A 14,511-nucleotide genomic window follows, 5' to 3' on the forward strand; every position below is an offset into this window, starting at 1 on the left:
TTTAGTAAATGAATGTCAATTATGCAAAATTACCTAGTATTATAATAGTATTGGGAAGGGGAATAATTGTTTTCCTGTGGAAAATATGATGGCATTTTTGCTTCTATTTTCTGGAGGAAAAGCATGGGGGGGAAATAACTTTCAGCTCAGTCTGATATTGTATTGGGGCTGAGGTGGATTTGCTTTAAGGGACTACTGCTCTATTAACTTCGGCTTTTTATAAAATATTACCTATGCAAGAGTTCAGCATCTGATGTGGTGGGATAGTAAATTACATAGCATTCACGGTATTTTAAAGATTGAAACAACTTGATTATTTCTTACTCATTTGAGGCCAAATGCTGCCCCAGTGCACAGTTTGAGAACCTGGAATGTGTGTTGGAGCAGTATTTCATAGTGGTTTGCTAAGTACTTGTTGGTTCATAGAAACTTGACGGCTCACATGGTGCTAGCTCTGTTCCTTGTTTCCATATTACAAGACAGCTAAAGTATATTAAATAATTTCTAATACACCTCTTTCCCGATATAACACTATCTTCGGGAGCCAAAAAATCTTACCGTGTTATAGGTGAAACCACGTTATATCGAACTTGCTTTGATCCACAGAAGTGTGCATTCCTGCCTCTCCCAGAGCACTGCTTTACCGCGTTATATCCGAATTCGTGTAATATTGGGTTATGTTATATTGGGGTAGAAGTGTATTATTTGTCCATATAAGCAATTACTGTAGTTGCCATGTGGATGTTACATTATCGGGAAAGGGGGAGGAAGTGGTCCGTATGCTCCTAAAGGGGAGGGGAGTTAGTCTATGAGTCAATCTTTCCGTGAAATAAGGTGCACACTATGAAAAGGCTGATGAACCCCTGTGCTAAAGTGATGTGTGAGTGGGAGGAAATCCTTTCCCTAGGCCAGGGGTCGGCAACCTTTCAGAAATGGTGTGCCAAGTCTTCATTTGTTCATTCTAATTTAAGGTTTTACGTGCCAGTAATAAATGTTAATGTTTTTAGAAGGTCTCTTTCTGTGAGTCTATAATATATAACGAAACTATTGTTGTATGTAAAGTAAATAAGGTTTTTAAAATGTTTAAGAAGCTTCATTTAAAATTAAATTAAAAGCAGAGCCCCTTGGACCAGTGGCCAGGACCCAGGCAGTGTGAGTGCCACTGAAAATCAGCTCGCATGCCGCCTTCGGCACGCGTGCCATAGGTTGCCTACCCCTGCCCTAGGCCATGCAGCGGCAGTGCAGCTATTCTGTAGCTTAAGAGTTGTCATCATCCCGTGGCTGCAATATGGCCTCTTGGCTAGCAGGTGAGTATGGAAAATAACTTCTGATACACATAGTTGGTGCTTAACCACGAAGTATCTTGGGGTTTCTATTTGGTATAAGGGACAACATTGACTTTGGCATCATAGAGTAAGGCAGTGTTTCGTACAGTACAATGTTTTTTAATAGCTGTGTTTTTTAAAATTGTCAACAAATGACTTTGAATTAAGTATTAAACTAAGGTTGTTTTGTAAACTGAAGTAAAAACAAACACTTGTTTTGACTTCTTTCTGATTGGCTCAGTTTTGACTCAGCAGCTACAATTTTTATGAAGTCAATGCAGTTGGATAAGAAAATGAACTAAGAGAAAAATACTTGAACTCAACCTTGTGAATGGTAGCACAGTTTCTTTTTCTCTTTTTTTGCACATTAAGGGAAGGGGCTTACTAGGACACTGTATGTATTTTCATGCTCATTGGCCCCTTAAGGTCAGTGGTTTAGGCTGAATAACTACAGTATCAGTAAATTACTTATTTTTAAGCAAAAAGCGCATAATAACGTTAGTGATCTATACACAGATCTATGGGTGGGTATTATATACATGCCATGCCCAGGCATTGCGTGAGGGGATGACTGAGGTCAATTGAGAGAGAATTTGCTGGCTCCACTTGCTGTGGTCTGTTTTTTATAAATTGTGGCAGAGATTTTCTGCAGTATAAGGTCACCTGCCTTTAGCAGTTAAACTGGTAGAAGCTATGCTTCTGTTCCTAGATTTTGCCTTCACACTCCTTGTAAGCATAGGTCCCAGAGAGGTCCATCAAATGAATGTCACAGTGTTTCCACCGTATGTGGCAATACCTATACATGGGAAGCCCAGAAATGGAATAAATTAACATATTTAAAGTCAGGATGTGAATGTGTTGGCTGCAGGATTGGAGGTTTGCCTGCATAAGGCTGTGCTAACGCTCGTGTTTTAATGAGCCGTAACTTCAGTGAATATTGTCTGAAACCTCTTCCACTCACCCTCCCCATGAAAGTAAAAGTTTAATAGAACTTCAGTAATGCTGTTTATAATAAGTTTTTAAACCAGTTTTTATTGCATGTTAGGCCTGTAAATGTAAATAAATGCTCTAGTCAACTTAGTGTTTTGGGGATTAATAGTCTTTGTTCTGATGCACTTTGCAGGGGAGGCTGCCTTTCAGTTGTAGGGAATTGATTGCTGAATTTGTGCAACACAATATATAATTGAAATGTAAGATATTATTATACTGTAATCTGGGTGCAGTTGCAGCAAAGTTTCTTTGATCTAGTGCAGCGGAGGGCAAACTGCGGCCTGTCAAGGTAATCCGCAGCTCCCATTGGCTGGTAATGGCAAACCGCGGCCACTGGGAGCTGCGGGCGGCCGTGTCAATGTAAACAAACTGTCTCACTGCCCACCAGGGGATTATCCTGATGGCCCGCAGGTTGCCCACCACTGATCTAGGGGCTTGCTAGAACAAAGTTCAAAACTGAATTAATAGATGTATCTGTCCATAACTGGAAAGAACGTTGCATTCTTCTTCATTCTAGTGTGATGTTCAATTTTCCCCTTGCATCATTATTTGTGTTCTGATAGTGCCCAGAATGTGCAAAGCACTGTTTACAGACACACTTGAATAAGGAATCTCGGTCCTAATGAGCTTACATTCAGGTCTAAGTCCTTGATTCTGAAAAGCACTTAAGTGCATGCTTAAAGTTCACCTTTACTGCTGTAAAAGTTAATGCAGAGTGCATAAGGGGGAAATATTGCTTCCTTTGTTCTCATGACTCTCGTTGAAGATGATGGATGAGCAATTTGACCTAAAATGTATAAATACTTGGCTAGTTCACGTGTTGTACATTGAATGTCACTGATGGAGTCATAAAATACTTAACTACAGCAGAAGACATACTACATTGGAGAGCTATTGTAGATAAGGCAATGATTGCTTACATCAAATAATAGACTTCTGGTTTATCTACAAGCTGGGACATCTGATTCTATTTGTGTATAGAAGATTCTGCACTTTTAATGATCTTGTATTGTTACTTCTTTTTAACATGAATAATAAAAAGTGGCCCCTTGGCAAGTTGTAGTCAGAAATGAATCTCTCTGCAAGATAGAGACCGTATCTATTTCCTCTGTTGATCTCCTGTATGAATGAATATCTGCTTTGTGCAATAAAATAAAATGTATTTTTATACAGTAGGGATTTAATACTGGAAACACTGACATGAATAGTCCTTACTCTCACAATAGTCCCATTGAAGTAAATGGAATCACTCTTATGAGTAAGTTTGTAGAAATGTAACTCAGCAGTACTGGGGGACATGACCCTGATTTAGCTAACGGGGGTTTGGGTTAATTGAGGTTGTAACAATTATCCTGTGATTGGTGATTCTGTGATTGATTCTCCTTCTATTGTGAGTTGCACCAAAAGATGTAACAGAATCAGGCCCTGGAGGCACACCATTAGAGCCTGTTCCAGTCAAGATCAGTAGAGAAATTCTCATAGATTTCAGTAGAGGCAGGAATGGGCCATCCATGTGTAGTGAAGGACAGATCTGAAGCCTGAGCATATATTTTTTTGTATGAGTGCTTTTGCACATGTAGAACTATTTTTTAAAATTTCAATCCACACTAGATTTTTTTTTTTTTAATTTGTTCCTTTGTTACAAAGGACATATTACTAAACTGGATCCAAACTTATTGCTTGATATTTATACCGTTTGCACTTCAATTTGAATGGTGAGCCAAGGCAAGTCAGATTCTAATAATTTTTAAGTTCAAGTTCTTGCACATTGGCACAATGTTGCTATTGTGTTCGGGAGTTCAACCTGGAAGGGAGACTTGGTCCATTCAAAAAACAAATCAAAATTATTTTTTAAGATATCATAAACAATTTCTTATTTTTTTAATATATTTTAAAAACAAAATCTATATATAAGTCTAAGCGGAGAAGTTATTTGAATTGTTTTTTTCTTTTTAAATGTAAAAGACGCTGTGAATAAATAGCCTAAAGTTGGAGGACTCAGAAAGCAAATGTTGAAATAGCTGTAAGTAACTATGGTTGCATCTGAGCAATTTGGTTCATTCTGAGCTGTCCATTTTGGAAATCAGCAGTGCATGGATTGATGATCCTGCAGCCAAACTTCTTATTTAAAGAAACGTTTGACCTTATGTTGTACTGCTGAGGCACTACATCTTGACTGTAGTAAAGCTTTTGATAGTGTCTCGCATGATCTTCTCATAAAACAAACTCGCGAAATGCAACCTAGATGGTGGGTGCAAAACTGGTTGGAAAACCATTCCCAGAGAGTAGTTACCAGTGCTTCACAGTCATGCTGGAAGGGCATAAGGTGGGGTTCTGCAGGAATCAGTTCTGGGTCCGGTTCTGTTCAGTATCTTCATCAGTGATTTAGATAATGGCATAAAAAATACATTTATAAAGTTTGCGGACGATACCAGGCTGGGAGGCTTACAAGTGCTTTGGAGGATAGGATTAAAGTTCAAAATGATCTGGACAAACTGGAGAAATGGTCTGAAGTAAATAGGATGAAATTCAATAAGGACAAATGCAAAGTACTCCATGTAGGAAGGAATAATCAGTTGCATACATACAAAATGAGAAATGACTGCCTAGGAAGAAGTACTGCAGAAATGGAGGCGGTGGGAAGTGGCTCGGGCTGAGGGATAACGCTGCCCTCCCTTCCCGCAGCCCCCATTGGCTTGGAGCGGCGAACCACGGCGAGTGGGAGCTGCGATTGGCTGAACCTGCGGACGCGGCAGGAAAACAAACCGGCCTGGACTGCCAGGGGCTTTCCCTGAACAAGCGGTGGCTCGACTTCGAGAAGCACTGGTCTAGAAAACATGAACTATGAGGGAAGATTGAAAAAATGTGTTTTGTTTAGTCTGGGAAAGAGAAGACAGAAGCTACATATACACTAGAATCTTCAAAGCACTGCTGCGGGAGCTTAGGAGATGCTCAGGTGTGGTGCGGTCCCAACCCTGCGTCCCGGCCGGAGTTGGGACGAGCAGCATGGTGCAGCCCCCAACCCAGCGCCCTGGCTGGAGCACTGGATAGTGCCAAGACTCATGGTGCGGCTCGTGGACCGGCTTAAAATGACACACGGGCTGTAGTTTGCCCACCCTTGGTTTAGATAATATTTAGTCCTGCCATGAGTGCAAGAAACTGGACTAGTTGACCTCTTGAGGTCCCTTCCAGTCCTATGATTTTATATATATATAGTTGACCTCTCGAGGTCCCTTCCAGTCCTATGATTTTATATAAATCCTCAAGAGGTCAACTATATATATTTAAAAAGGGAGCAGTTACATTTTCAGTCTATTGGCAGATGTGACTTTGCTACAAGTTATATTTTTGTGTTTGAAAATGAGGCAGGTTGGGACAACAGCCAGTTTTTCACAGAATGATTGTTAACATATGGCACAGATTTAAAAAAAGCTTATGCTGCCTTATGTAATAGTGGCTTTGTCCTCAGGTCATTCTTTTTCAAAGATAACAGCAATGATCTCTTCACAAGTCTCCTGTGACAAGAACTCAACTGTTTTTGGCAGCTTTCCTCATGAAAGATGCTAATAAGTTTTAATGACTGTACTGGTGTGGGTGGGGTTTTATCATTCCAGTTCATTCTTTTGACACTAGAATGACAAAACCCCTGGGATGGATTTACATGATAACCAGTCCATAGTAGCTACTCTATCACTTTCTAGGAAGTGAACTCTGATAGAAACTTAGGTGGGAATTTTAGTTGGGTAGCAGGTAATTACTCAAATTAGAATTAGGCCCGAACACTGAGGTTAACAATTCTGTATGAATAGGATGTGTCATGGGATCTTGAATGGCCACTGGTGGCCAGCAAGTTTTAAATCTCGTTTGAAAAACAAAACCATGCCCTCTTCTGGAATGCTGGGATGTTGGCTTAATACCAAGAAGGAAAAGAGCCACCAACTGAATCACCAGTACCTCTTCCTGTTGGTCTCATATCCCAGTGCTGGGTAGGCCTGTCCTTGCTTTAACTGGTGAAATCTGACAGTGATGCTAGGGAACAGTTTGGTGTAACTGTTATCTTCAAAGTATGTAGTGACTGTACTGGGCAGTGTAGACAAGGCCTAATTTTGTTATTTCTGTATCCGTAGCTCGGCAGTGACTATAGTGCTGTTCTTCTGTTGATTTTTCTAGTGTGCCCCTCCTTTCAGTTACTTTACCTGCTTGGGGTCCTAAGATCACCAATGGGTTTTATACTTAAATTTTGGAAAAATAATACATTTTTGGCAGTGCAGCTGTAACCCAGTGGTGCCAGTTTCTCTGAACAGGGCTACACTTCTCAGGGCTGTTAGTCCAGTACCTATCATAACTAATTTTTGTAAGTTGACTCCCTGAATGGTCCCTTGGTTAAGTCATTAGCCTGGGATTTGAGAGACCTGGGCTCACTTCCCTGATCCACCAGAGACTTATTGTATGACTTTAAGTCACTTAGCCTCTCTCTCTCTCTGCCTCTGTTCCCCATTGGTAAAATGAGGATACTAGACTTCCACCCCTCACATGGGTATTGTGAAGAAGAATACATTAAAAATTGTAAGGTACAGATACTACAGTAGTCAGAGCCATATAAGTACCTTCGATAGAAATTCACTTCACTGGCATGGGCTGATTCTGAGAGTTGCTGTGCATCTACACTTCTCATTGTAAGAGTGGTAAGCACTCAGCACTTCTCAGGATCAGGACCTTTGGGGCTTTGCAACATGCAGATGTCTGTGATGATGACACATCAAGGATTAGTCTGCAGGTAATTACATTGTGGTTCATCCAGGGGATAGGGAATTGGAACATCCTGCCTCAGTTACTCACTGTAGCCATTCATAGATCCATAGATTCTAGGGCTGAAAGGGACCTCGAGAGGTCATCGAGTCCAGTCTCCTGCCCTCATGGCAGGACCAAATACTGTCTAGACCATCCCCGATAGACATTTATCTAACCTACTCTTAAATATCTCCAGAGATGGAGATTCCACAACCTCCTTAGCCAGTTTATTCCAGTATTTAACCACCCTGACAGTTAGGAACTTTTTCCTAATGTCCAACCTAAACCTCCCTTGCTGCAGTTTAAGCCCATTGCGTCTTGTTCTATCATTAGAGGCTAAGATGAACAAGTTTTCTCTCTCCTCCTTATGTGACCTTGGGATAGTTACTTAACCTTGTGCTGCTTCTTACCCATGTGTCAAATGAATTCATGGTCCATTTTGGTCAATTTCATGGTCATAGGCTTTTAAAAATCACTCTCATGGTTTGAGATATTTACATTTGAAATTTCACAGTGTTATAACCATGAGGATCCCAACCTAAAAGAGGATTGTGCGGGGACGGGGGAGGGTGTCGCAAGGCTGTTGTGGGAGGGTCGTGATATTACGGTTCTTGTTTCTGCTCTGCTGCTGATGGAAGCGTTGCTTTCAGAATTGGGCAACTGGAGAGTAGAAGGCAGTGCAGATGTGAGGGTTTCATGGTAGGGGGGTCATTACTTTTGCGGGGCCAGGGTTGGCCTCATGGGGGGGGGGCAACAGCATGGGTGCCTGAATCTTTGTACGAGTAGCGGGGGGGACACCAGTGCTGTAACGGGGGAGGCCAGGGGCCAGGCCCCGTCTTTTTAACATGGGCAGTTTAGGAGGCAGCGTTTTCTCCCCCCCCCACTGCAAACGTTGGTTAGGTGTGGAGCGGCACTGGCTGGGGCTGCGCTTTGTGACGGCGGAGCTGATAAGGTTCCACTCTCCCCCACGCCCCAGGTGTGGTATCCCTAGCCTCTGTTTGCCAAAAGCTGGGAATGAGTGACAGGGACAGATCACTTGGTGATTACCTATTCATTCACTCTGGAACACCTGGCATTGGCCACTGTCAGAATGCAGGATACTGGGCTAGATGGACCTTTGGTCTGAACAAGTCTGGCTGTTCTTATGACTCCTCCTCCTGTATCTAGGGCATGATGGGCCAGGAAGTGGGGCAGGGTTGCAGAGCTACCTGCAGCTGGGGGAGGTTCCCAGACATGGTTTTGAATTGGCCCCATGAGTGGCCCCTGCAGGGGGGGAAGAAGTCCCATCCCTCCCTAGCCCTGCCAGGACTAGCAGCTGGAGTCCGGCTCATGGTAGGAGCCCTGGCTGGGGCGTCCCAGCCCTGCCCCTCCCCAGCAGATTTCACGGTCTGTGATGTGTTTTTCTCGGCTGTGAATGTGGTAGGGCCCTACAAGTAAACCTACTTATGGTCGATGCTAGTAATCCTAAGTAATTATTAGATCTTGCTGTCTAAGTGCAATGTAATAAGTTTTTAGTTCTATTTATATCTCGTTTGTAATATACCTTCTTTCCTAGTCCTAAACAGTATATTTTTAATCTGTGTTGCAGAACCTAAATTAATATCATGTAAAAGAACCAGAAATGTCAGACGATATCAAGAAGCGGCTGGAATTTCCCAACACGCTTATTCAGTCACAGGTAATTAACTTTTTAATACTAACCTGATGAATTGTCACATTCAGAACTTTTCATTTTATACACATACCTTTCCCTCTGCATCCCTGCAATAAAGAGACAAAAAGAACATTTATCCTCCTTTGCCATTATAGGCCTAAAATCAAAGCCAGCAGAGCTTTCTCTTATAATAAACACTGGCTAATCAGCCTAACTGCACAATCCAAACATCAATTCCAGTCACCCACCACTGCAAAGAGCTCTCATCTTACTTTGCAGACTCTAAATGAGGCTGGATGGCGTTAACCACCCAACTGCCTTGACAGACTTTGACCTTTGTGGATGCCTTGTAGTTCTGGAATTCCTTGGGAATATTTAAGCTACCACCTACTAAAAACAGATACTTGCTACACCCGGCAATTCGGAGCCAGTAGAGAACAGTTGCACCCATCAGAGAATGGCTGAGGGTACTGATTGTTAAAAGTTACATTCTGATTGGCTGGCTAAGTCTCTCTGATGATGTCACAGCCATAAACCAACTCCAAGTGGTAGAGTTGGAATCTCATCATGCAAAATAAAAATAAATCCCGACGCCCATTATTTTTGATGGGTCAGAGAATAATAATAGAATATGGTTAAAAATATGTCGTCCCTACATCCATGATTATTTTTAAATTATCTATCTATCTATCTATCTATCTCCATACTGTTTTTAGCTGCACAGATGATTAAACCTATAACCAGCTTCTACCTTTCCCTTTGCCTTTCTCTTCTTCCTGTTGCTCTGCCTTAAAAATTGAAATGCCATGCAAAACTTGTAATTTTTGTGACAACCTGCTTCCTCAGCAGGACAGGTCACTGTGAACACAGTCTGTACAACTCGGAGCTTTTGCACTGCTTCCACATTTAACCCCAGCTACACTGATTTACAGTAAATCTGTCTGTCGGAGATGTACGTAAAGCAGTGTGACTAGACCCTTGTGTTGTGGGAGTATTGTGTTTGTGCTTTGATTACTCCACTAGCTCCCACTTTGCTTCTGTTGCCAGTTCCAGAGTTTTACCTGATCTTCAAAGCCATCGATTCATCAGGAGCTAACTTTCAGGACTCAGTGGTATAAATGACCGCATCTTTATCTGTGACCCCCCGCCCCCCAAGAAAGCTGCACTCTGGGACAATGTGGCTTACAAAGCCAAGGATAAAGATGTGAGGGCCATCTTCTTGGTCAAGGGGGTCTGCCTGTGAAATGATGTCCCAGAGGAGGCTAGGTTGATCCCAGAGTATTACCAGTTTTATTGTATACTGCAAAATCCTCTGTATTGATAAAACTTTTCCACCCTAACCAGACTGTCTGTAAGGATGCGGTTGTGAATGTGTATCTGAAGCACAGATGCTTATAACCAGGAAAGAGATGAACAGAAGGCCTACTGAAGTCCACTAAGACAGTGTCATGCAGTTTTAACCAGTTAACTAGTGTGGGGCTCTCCACAGAAAATCTTAGATATCTGACTTTATGCCATTCTCTTTCTTGGTTTACATAATAACAAGACACACAGATAATAACCCATCTATTTTTTTATTTTTTTTGGTAAAATATGTTAAAATACTTTAAAAAACAGTGCATTGAATAACCTCATTCTTGTAATCTTGGACAGAGTGAACTAGTTATAATTTGCTGTTGTGTTTTCTGGAAATGTGAACTGTTAACTAGAAGTATTATTACTGGTTTACATTTATAAAGTCATGGCATGCTATCCACTAGTGTCTGAAGGAAGATGTAATTAAACTATAAAAGGAGGAAGAGGAAGCTTGGAAATATTTAAAACAATCTATATTCCTGTCCCTTCATCATTTCTTCACACACTAATGAAACAGAGGTGCTATTTTTTTCTTTAGCTGGCATCCCAGTTTTTCCTCTCAAACACTAATGATCTGCCCTAGCCAGTGATGAATAAATTCAACTTTTCTTTTGGTTACAGTAATATCCCTAAGCATCTTTATATTTTTATTGTGAAAGGATCTCTCACAAAGACTTTCCATTTAGAGACAGCAACACAAATGAAATAAGAAAGAGGAAAGAATGAGATATGAGCCGAAACTGTGGCTCCAAAAACCTGTACCTGTGCAGTTGTTTAAAATCTGAGCTGGAATTGAGAATTTCAAGCAGTCTAGGGGACTTTGATACATCTTCCATTAAATGAAAATTCAACCCTCTATCTAAATTTTACTGATGAACCTTATTATTGTAATGAATAGAAACAACACGCCAGATCTGAATAATCCCTGAACTTTGGAGGTTTTTTAAATTCAGATATAAATTTGTTGCATGAGCCCATCTCTACGAAAGATACAACTTAAGTTGAATACAAAGGTTAAAGGTAACTAAGCATATTTGGCATTAACTACTCTGTGCAGCGTGGCTTTTAGAAGCAGTGGGCCTCATGTAGGGCTGGAAGTCAGGAGACTGTGGCCCTGTTCCCACCCTTGCCCCTAATTTGCTGTGTGACTTTGAGCAAGTCACTTAATTGCTCCCTGCCTGAGTTTCCTCACTTGTTCAGTGGGGAGTGTAACGCTGTGTCTGTAAAACACTTTGAGTTCTGTGGACAAACATAGCTGTACAAGTGTCTATTGTAAGAGCTGATGTTCTCAAGCAGGGGTGGGCAAACTTTTTGGCCTGAGGGCCACATCTGGGTATGGAAATTTTATGATGGGCCATAAATGCTCGTGAAATTGGGGGTTGGGATGTGGAAGGGGGTAAGGGCTGTGGCTGGGGGTGTGATCTCTGGGATGGGGCCAGAAATGAATTCAGGGTGCTAGAGGGGGCTCCAGGCTGGGGCAAGAGGTTGGGTTGCGAGGTGTGGGGTTAGGGCTCTGGCTGGGATGCAGGCTCTGGGGTGGGGCTGGGATGAGGGGTTAGGGGTGCAGGAGGGTGCTCTGGGCTGGTACCAAGGGGTTTGGAGGGTGGGAGGGGGATCAGAGCTGAGGCAGGGGGTTGGGGCACAGGAGGGGGTCAGGGGTGCAGGCTCTGGACGGCGCTTACCTCCCGACCAAGAGGAGCAGCGGGGACGATGCTTGGGGTGGGGGGAGCATGCTCAGCCCCCTGGCTGCCCGTACACATAGGAGCTGGAAGGAGGACCTGCTGCTGCTTCTGGGAGCTGTGTGAAGTGGGGCAAGCCCCTGACTCTACTCCCTGGCAGGAGCTCGAGGCCCGGATTAAAACGTCTGGAGGGCCGGATGTGGCCCCTGGGCCATAGTTTGCCCACTCCTGTTCTAAAGTATCAACAACTTCTGCTTAGGCCTGGTTAGGGTTTAGGTCCTAAACATGAGAGTTGTTCCATGTGGACGGACCCTCATGTCTATGCAGAGCTCTACTGAGGTTAGTTTCTGACAGGATAATAGTGCAAGGTGATATTGCTGCAGACTGGAGATTGGTGGTTCTATGATACATTTTAACTTCTCTAGCAAATTGTTGTTTGGCATCTCTTTTTATCCAGATGTTGCATTAACAAGCTCTTTGGCTTTCCTAGCACTGCAGCTGCAGCTTTGATCTTGGTCCCCTTTCCAAACAATAGTGCAGAGTGCAGCTTTAGCTGCATATTTTAATTAATTCTGTGTCTTTTATAGGCAGTGGGTCATCTTATTGCTGCAGTGCTAAAAGAAAATGTTTTATCCGACAAGATCAGACAGTCTACTGACCAGGTCTGTATTACTTTGTTTTCAGTTTCTCTCCCACATCAGATTCCAAGCTTCTTCTGTGGTCTCCCATAGTCTCTGATTCATGTTGAATAAAGTTGTAAATGCTGTGTTATATTTTAGAGCATGCAGCTGGAGATTGTAAATCTCTGTGATCTAAAGGGTAACCATTTTTTCCCGTTTTGAGACCTAGTGGCTAATAGTAACCGACAATAGAGTGATAATGTTTAACTGGCTGCTAGACTTCGGCTGATGACAGTTTTTTGTTTTCTAAAATTTGCATCACTGCAGACAAGAATTTCATTGTGGGATCTGTGATGCTAATGAACTTTTCAAACAGATTATTATGTAATGGCCCTACATACATCATTGCAGTTTGTATATTAAAATCTTGCAAGTTAAACCTCAGAGTTAAAATTGCAGGACATATTTAATTTCAATTCTCTGTAGCTAAATGTTTCCTTTTGTATTAGCAAATTAGGGTTCATATTTCCTTATGAGACAACGTGACTCAAGGCCATAATTTACTTTTCAGTTTGTCCAACCTTTGTTAGTTGAGCGGCATAGAAAATGCCAGTCATGATGAGTGTCACAGAGCACCGTAGGAGAGGGCTCAGTGTTGGCATTTCCTTTTCTCTAAAGGTGACCTGCAAAAGGGTAGAAGGAAGGAATGGCTTTGTGGCTTTTTTGTTTGTTTTGGGATATGTAAAGACCTGAAAGATATCATTTACAAAGGTGGGGCTTTATGTGTTTTCCTTTAAGATATCAGGCATGCTAAGTCTTGCTTTTTTTTTCTTTTTTTTTTAAGTTCTTGACTAAAATGTTTTAGATAAATTGGTATTAAGAAATAGTAAACAAAATTCATAGAGTTTAACAGCTTGAATAAAACTGCTTATCTTCCCCATCCCTCTCACATGAGACCCTTATTCAGAAAGGTACTTAAGCATGTGTTTAACTTTAAGCATATGGGTCATGCCCATGTGCTTAATGTATATTTCTTAAGTACCTCAGTGAATCGGCTTAACTGAAAGGAAAAGACAGTACTGAAATGGGGCCTTAAGCAAGGTTTACTTTCTTGTGAATATAGTTGTGATGTCACTATAGTAGTAGTTCTCTAGCCATCCATAGAATCTTCTATGGTAGACATGAATTTCTAAAGTTGAAAAAACTGAACTCTTTAATTTTTAACCTCTTCCTCCTCATCCTGAAATATCTTCAACATCGGTTTAAAAAAATGACACAAACCCATTTTTTCCTTTTGCAAAGTGTCTTTAAAATGAAACAAACCTTCAGGGATGTAGGCTAAGATTTTCTTTCAGAGTAGTATAGGGGATTTTGATGGACATATTCCTTTATTTTATATTGACGATACATATCTGATTGCCCTATACTGCTCAAAAAATCTGTCTCATTTTCTACCTTCTGTGGTCTTTACACTTTTATAAGCATATTGGTCTCAACTTCAGAAGGACTGATTTTAAGTGAGAAGAACACTCAAGGTATTTACACTCTGAAATGAAAACTGCTGTAATATTGATGAATATGGGAAATGCACATGTATTTAAAGTTAGACACATGTTTAATTTGACCATGGGATACTGTTGGGAAGAGAGATGATCCACCTGACTAAGAAGCGGAAGAGCTAAGTTGCCAACCAATGAGGAGGGCTTTAAGCTAGATTCAAAGAGAGCAGGTGACAAAAGCCCACAGGTAGATATAAAAAAAAGTGACCTTAGTAGAAACGTTGTGGGGGAAATGAAAAATTGTGTGTGGTTAGATGTTTGGCTCTGTGTGTGTGTGTGTTTTATCTGTGTGCTGCCCCAGCTCTGTGCAGATAGCTGGCAGCAGACCTTGAGCGAACTGCCCAATGACCACAAGATTCGTTAAGGTACTAAGGTGCCAGGGCAGGTTTATTATTGACAAAGCACAGTAATAGCACCTGGCAGACTTTACAAAGATACTAAGACATGTATGCCCGTGACTATGAATGCAGTTCACTGAATGACGGGACTTCCCATTTCCCCCTTGGCTGGACAAAAGATACTCCCTCTATGATACAT

At 41.7% G+C, this 14,511-nt stretch overlaps 1 protein-coding gene across 8 annotated transcripts in view; it reads left to right on the plus strand.

Annotated features, from left to right (window-relative positions):
• FOCAD (focadhesin) overlaps positions 1–14,511 on the plus strand; it is a 221,207-nt gene that overhangs the window by 7,567 nt on the left and 199,129 nt on the right. For 7 of the 8 annotated variants that reach the window (XM_030567748.1, XM_030567747.1, XM_030567745.1 and 4 more), the window contains 2 exons: positions 8,695–8,784; positions 12,383–12,457. In XM_030567748.1, the coding sequence (XP_030423608.1) occupies positions 8,728–8,784; positions 12,383–12,457 (132 nt within the window). In that variant the 5' untranslated portion in view covers positions 8,695–8,727. The remainder of the gene's footprint in view (positions 1–8,694; positions 8,785–12,382; positions 12,458–14,511) is intronic. The other variant, XM_030567746.1, reaches the window with a different exon arrangement.

The sequence above is a fragment of the Gopherus evgoodei genome, chromosome 6 (assembly GCF_007399415.2).
Source record: "Gopherus evgoodei ecotype Sinaloan lineage chromosome 6, rGopEvg1_v1.p, whole genome shotgun sequence".
In the NCBI taxonomy this organism is placed as follows: domain Eukaryota; kingdom Metazoa; phylum Chordata; order Testudines; family Testudinidae; genus Gopherus; species Gopherus evgoodei.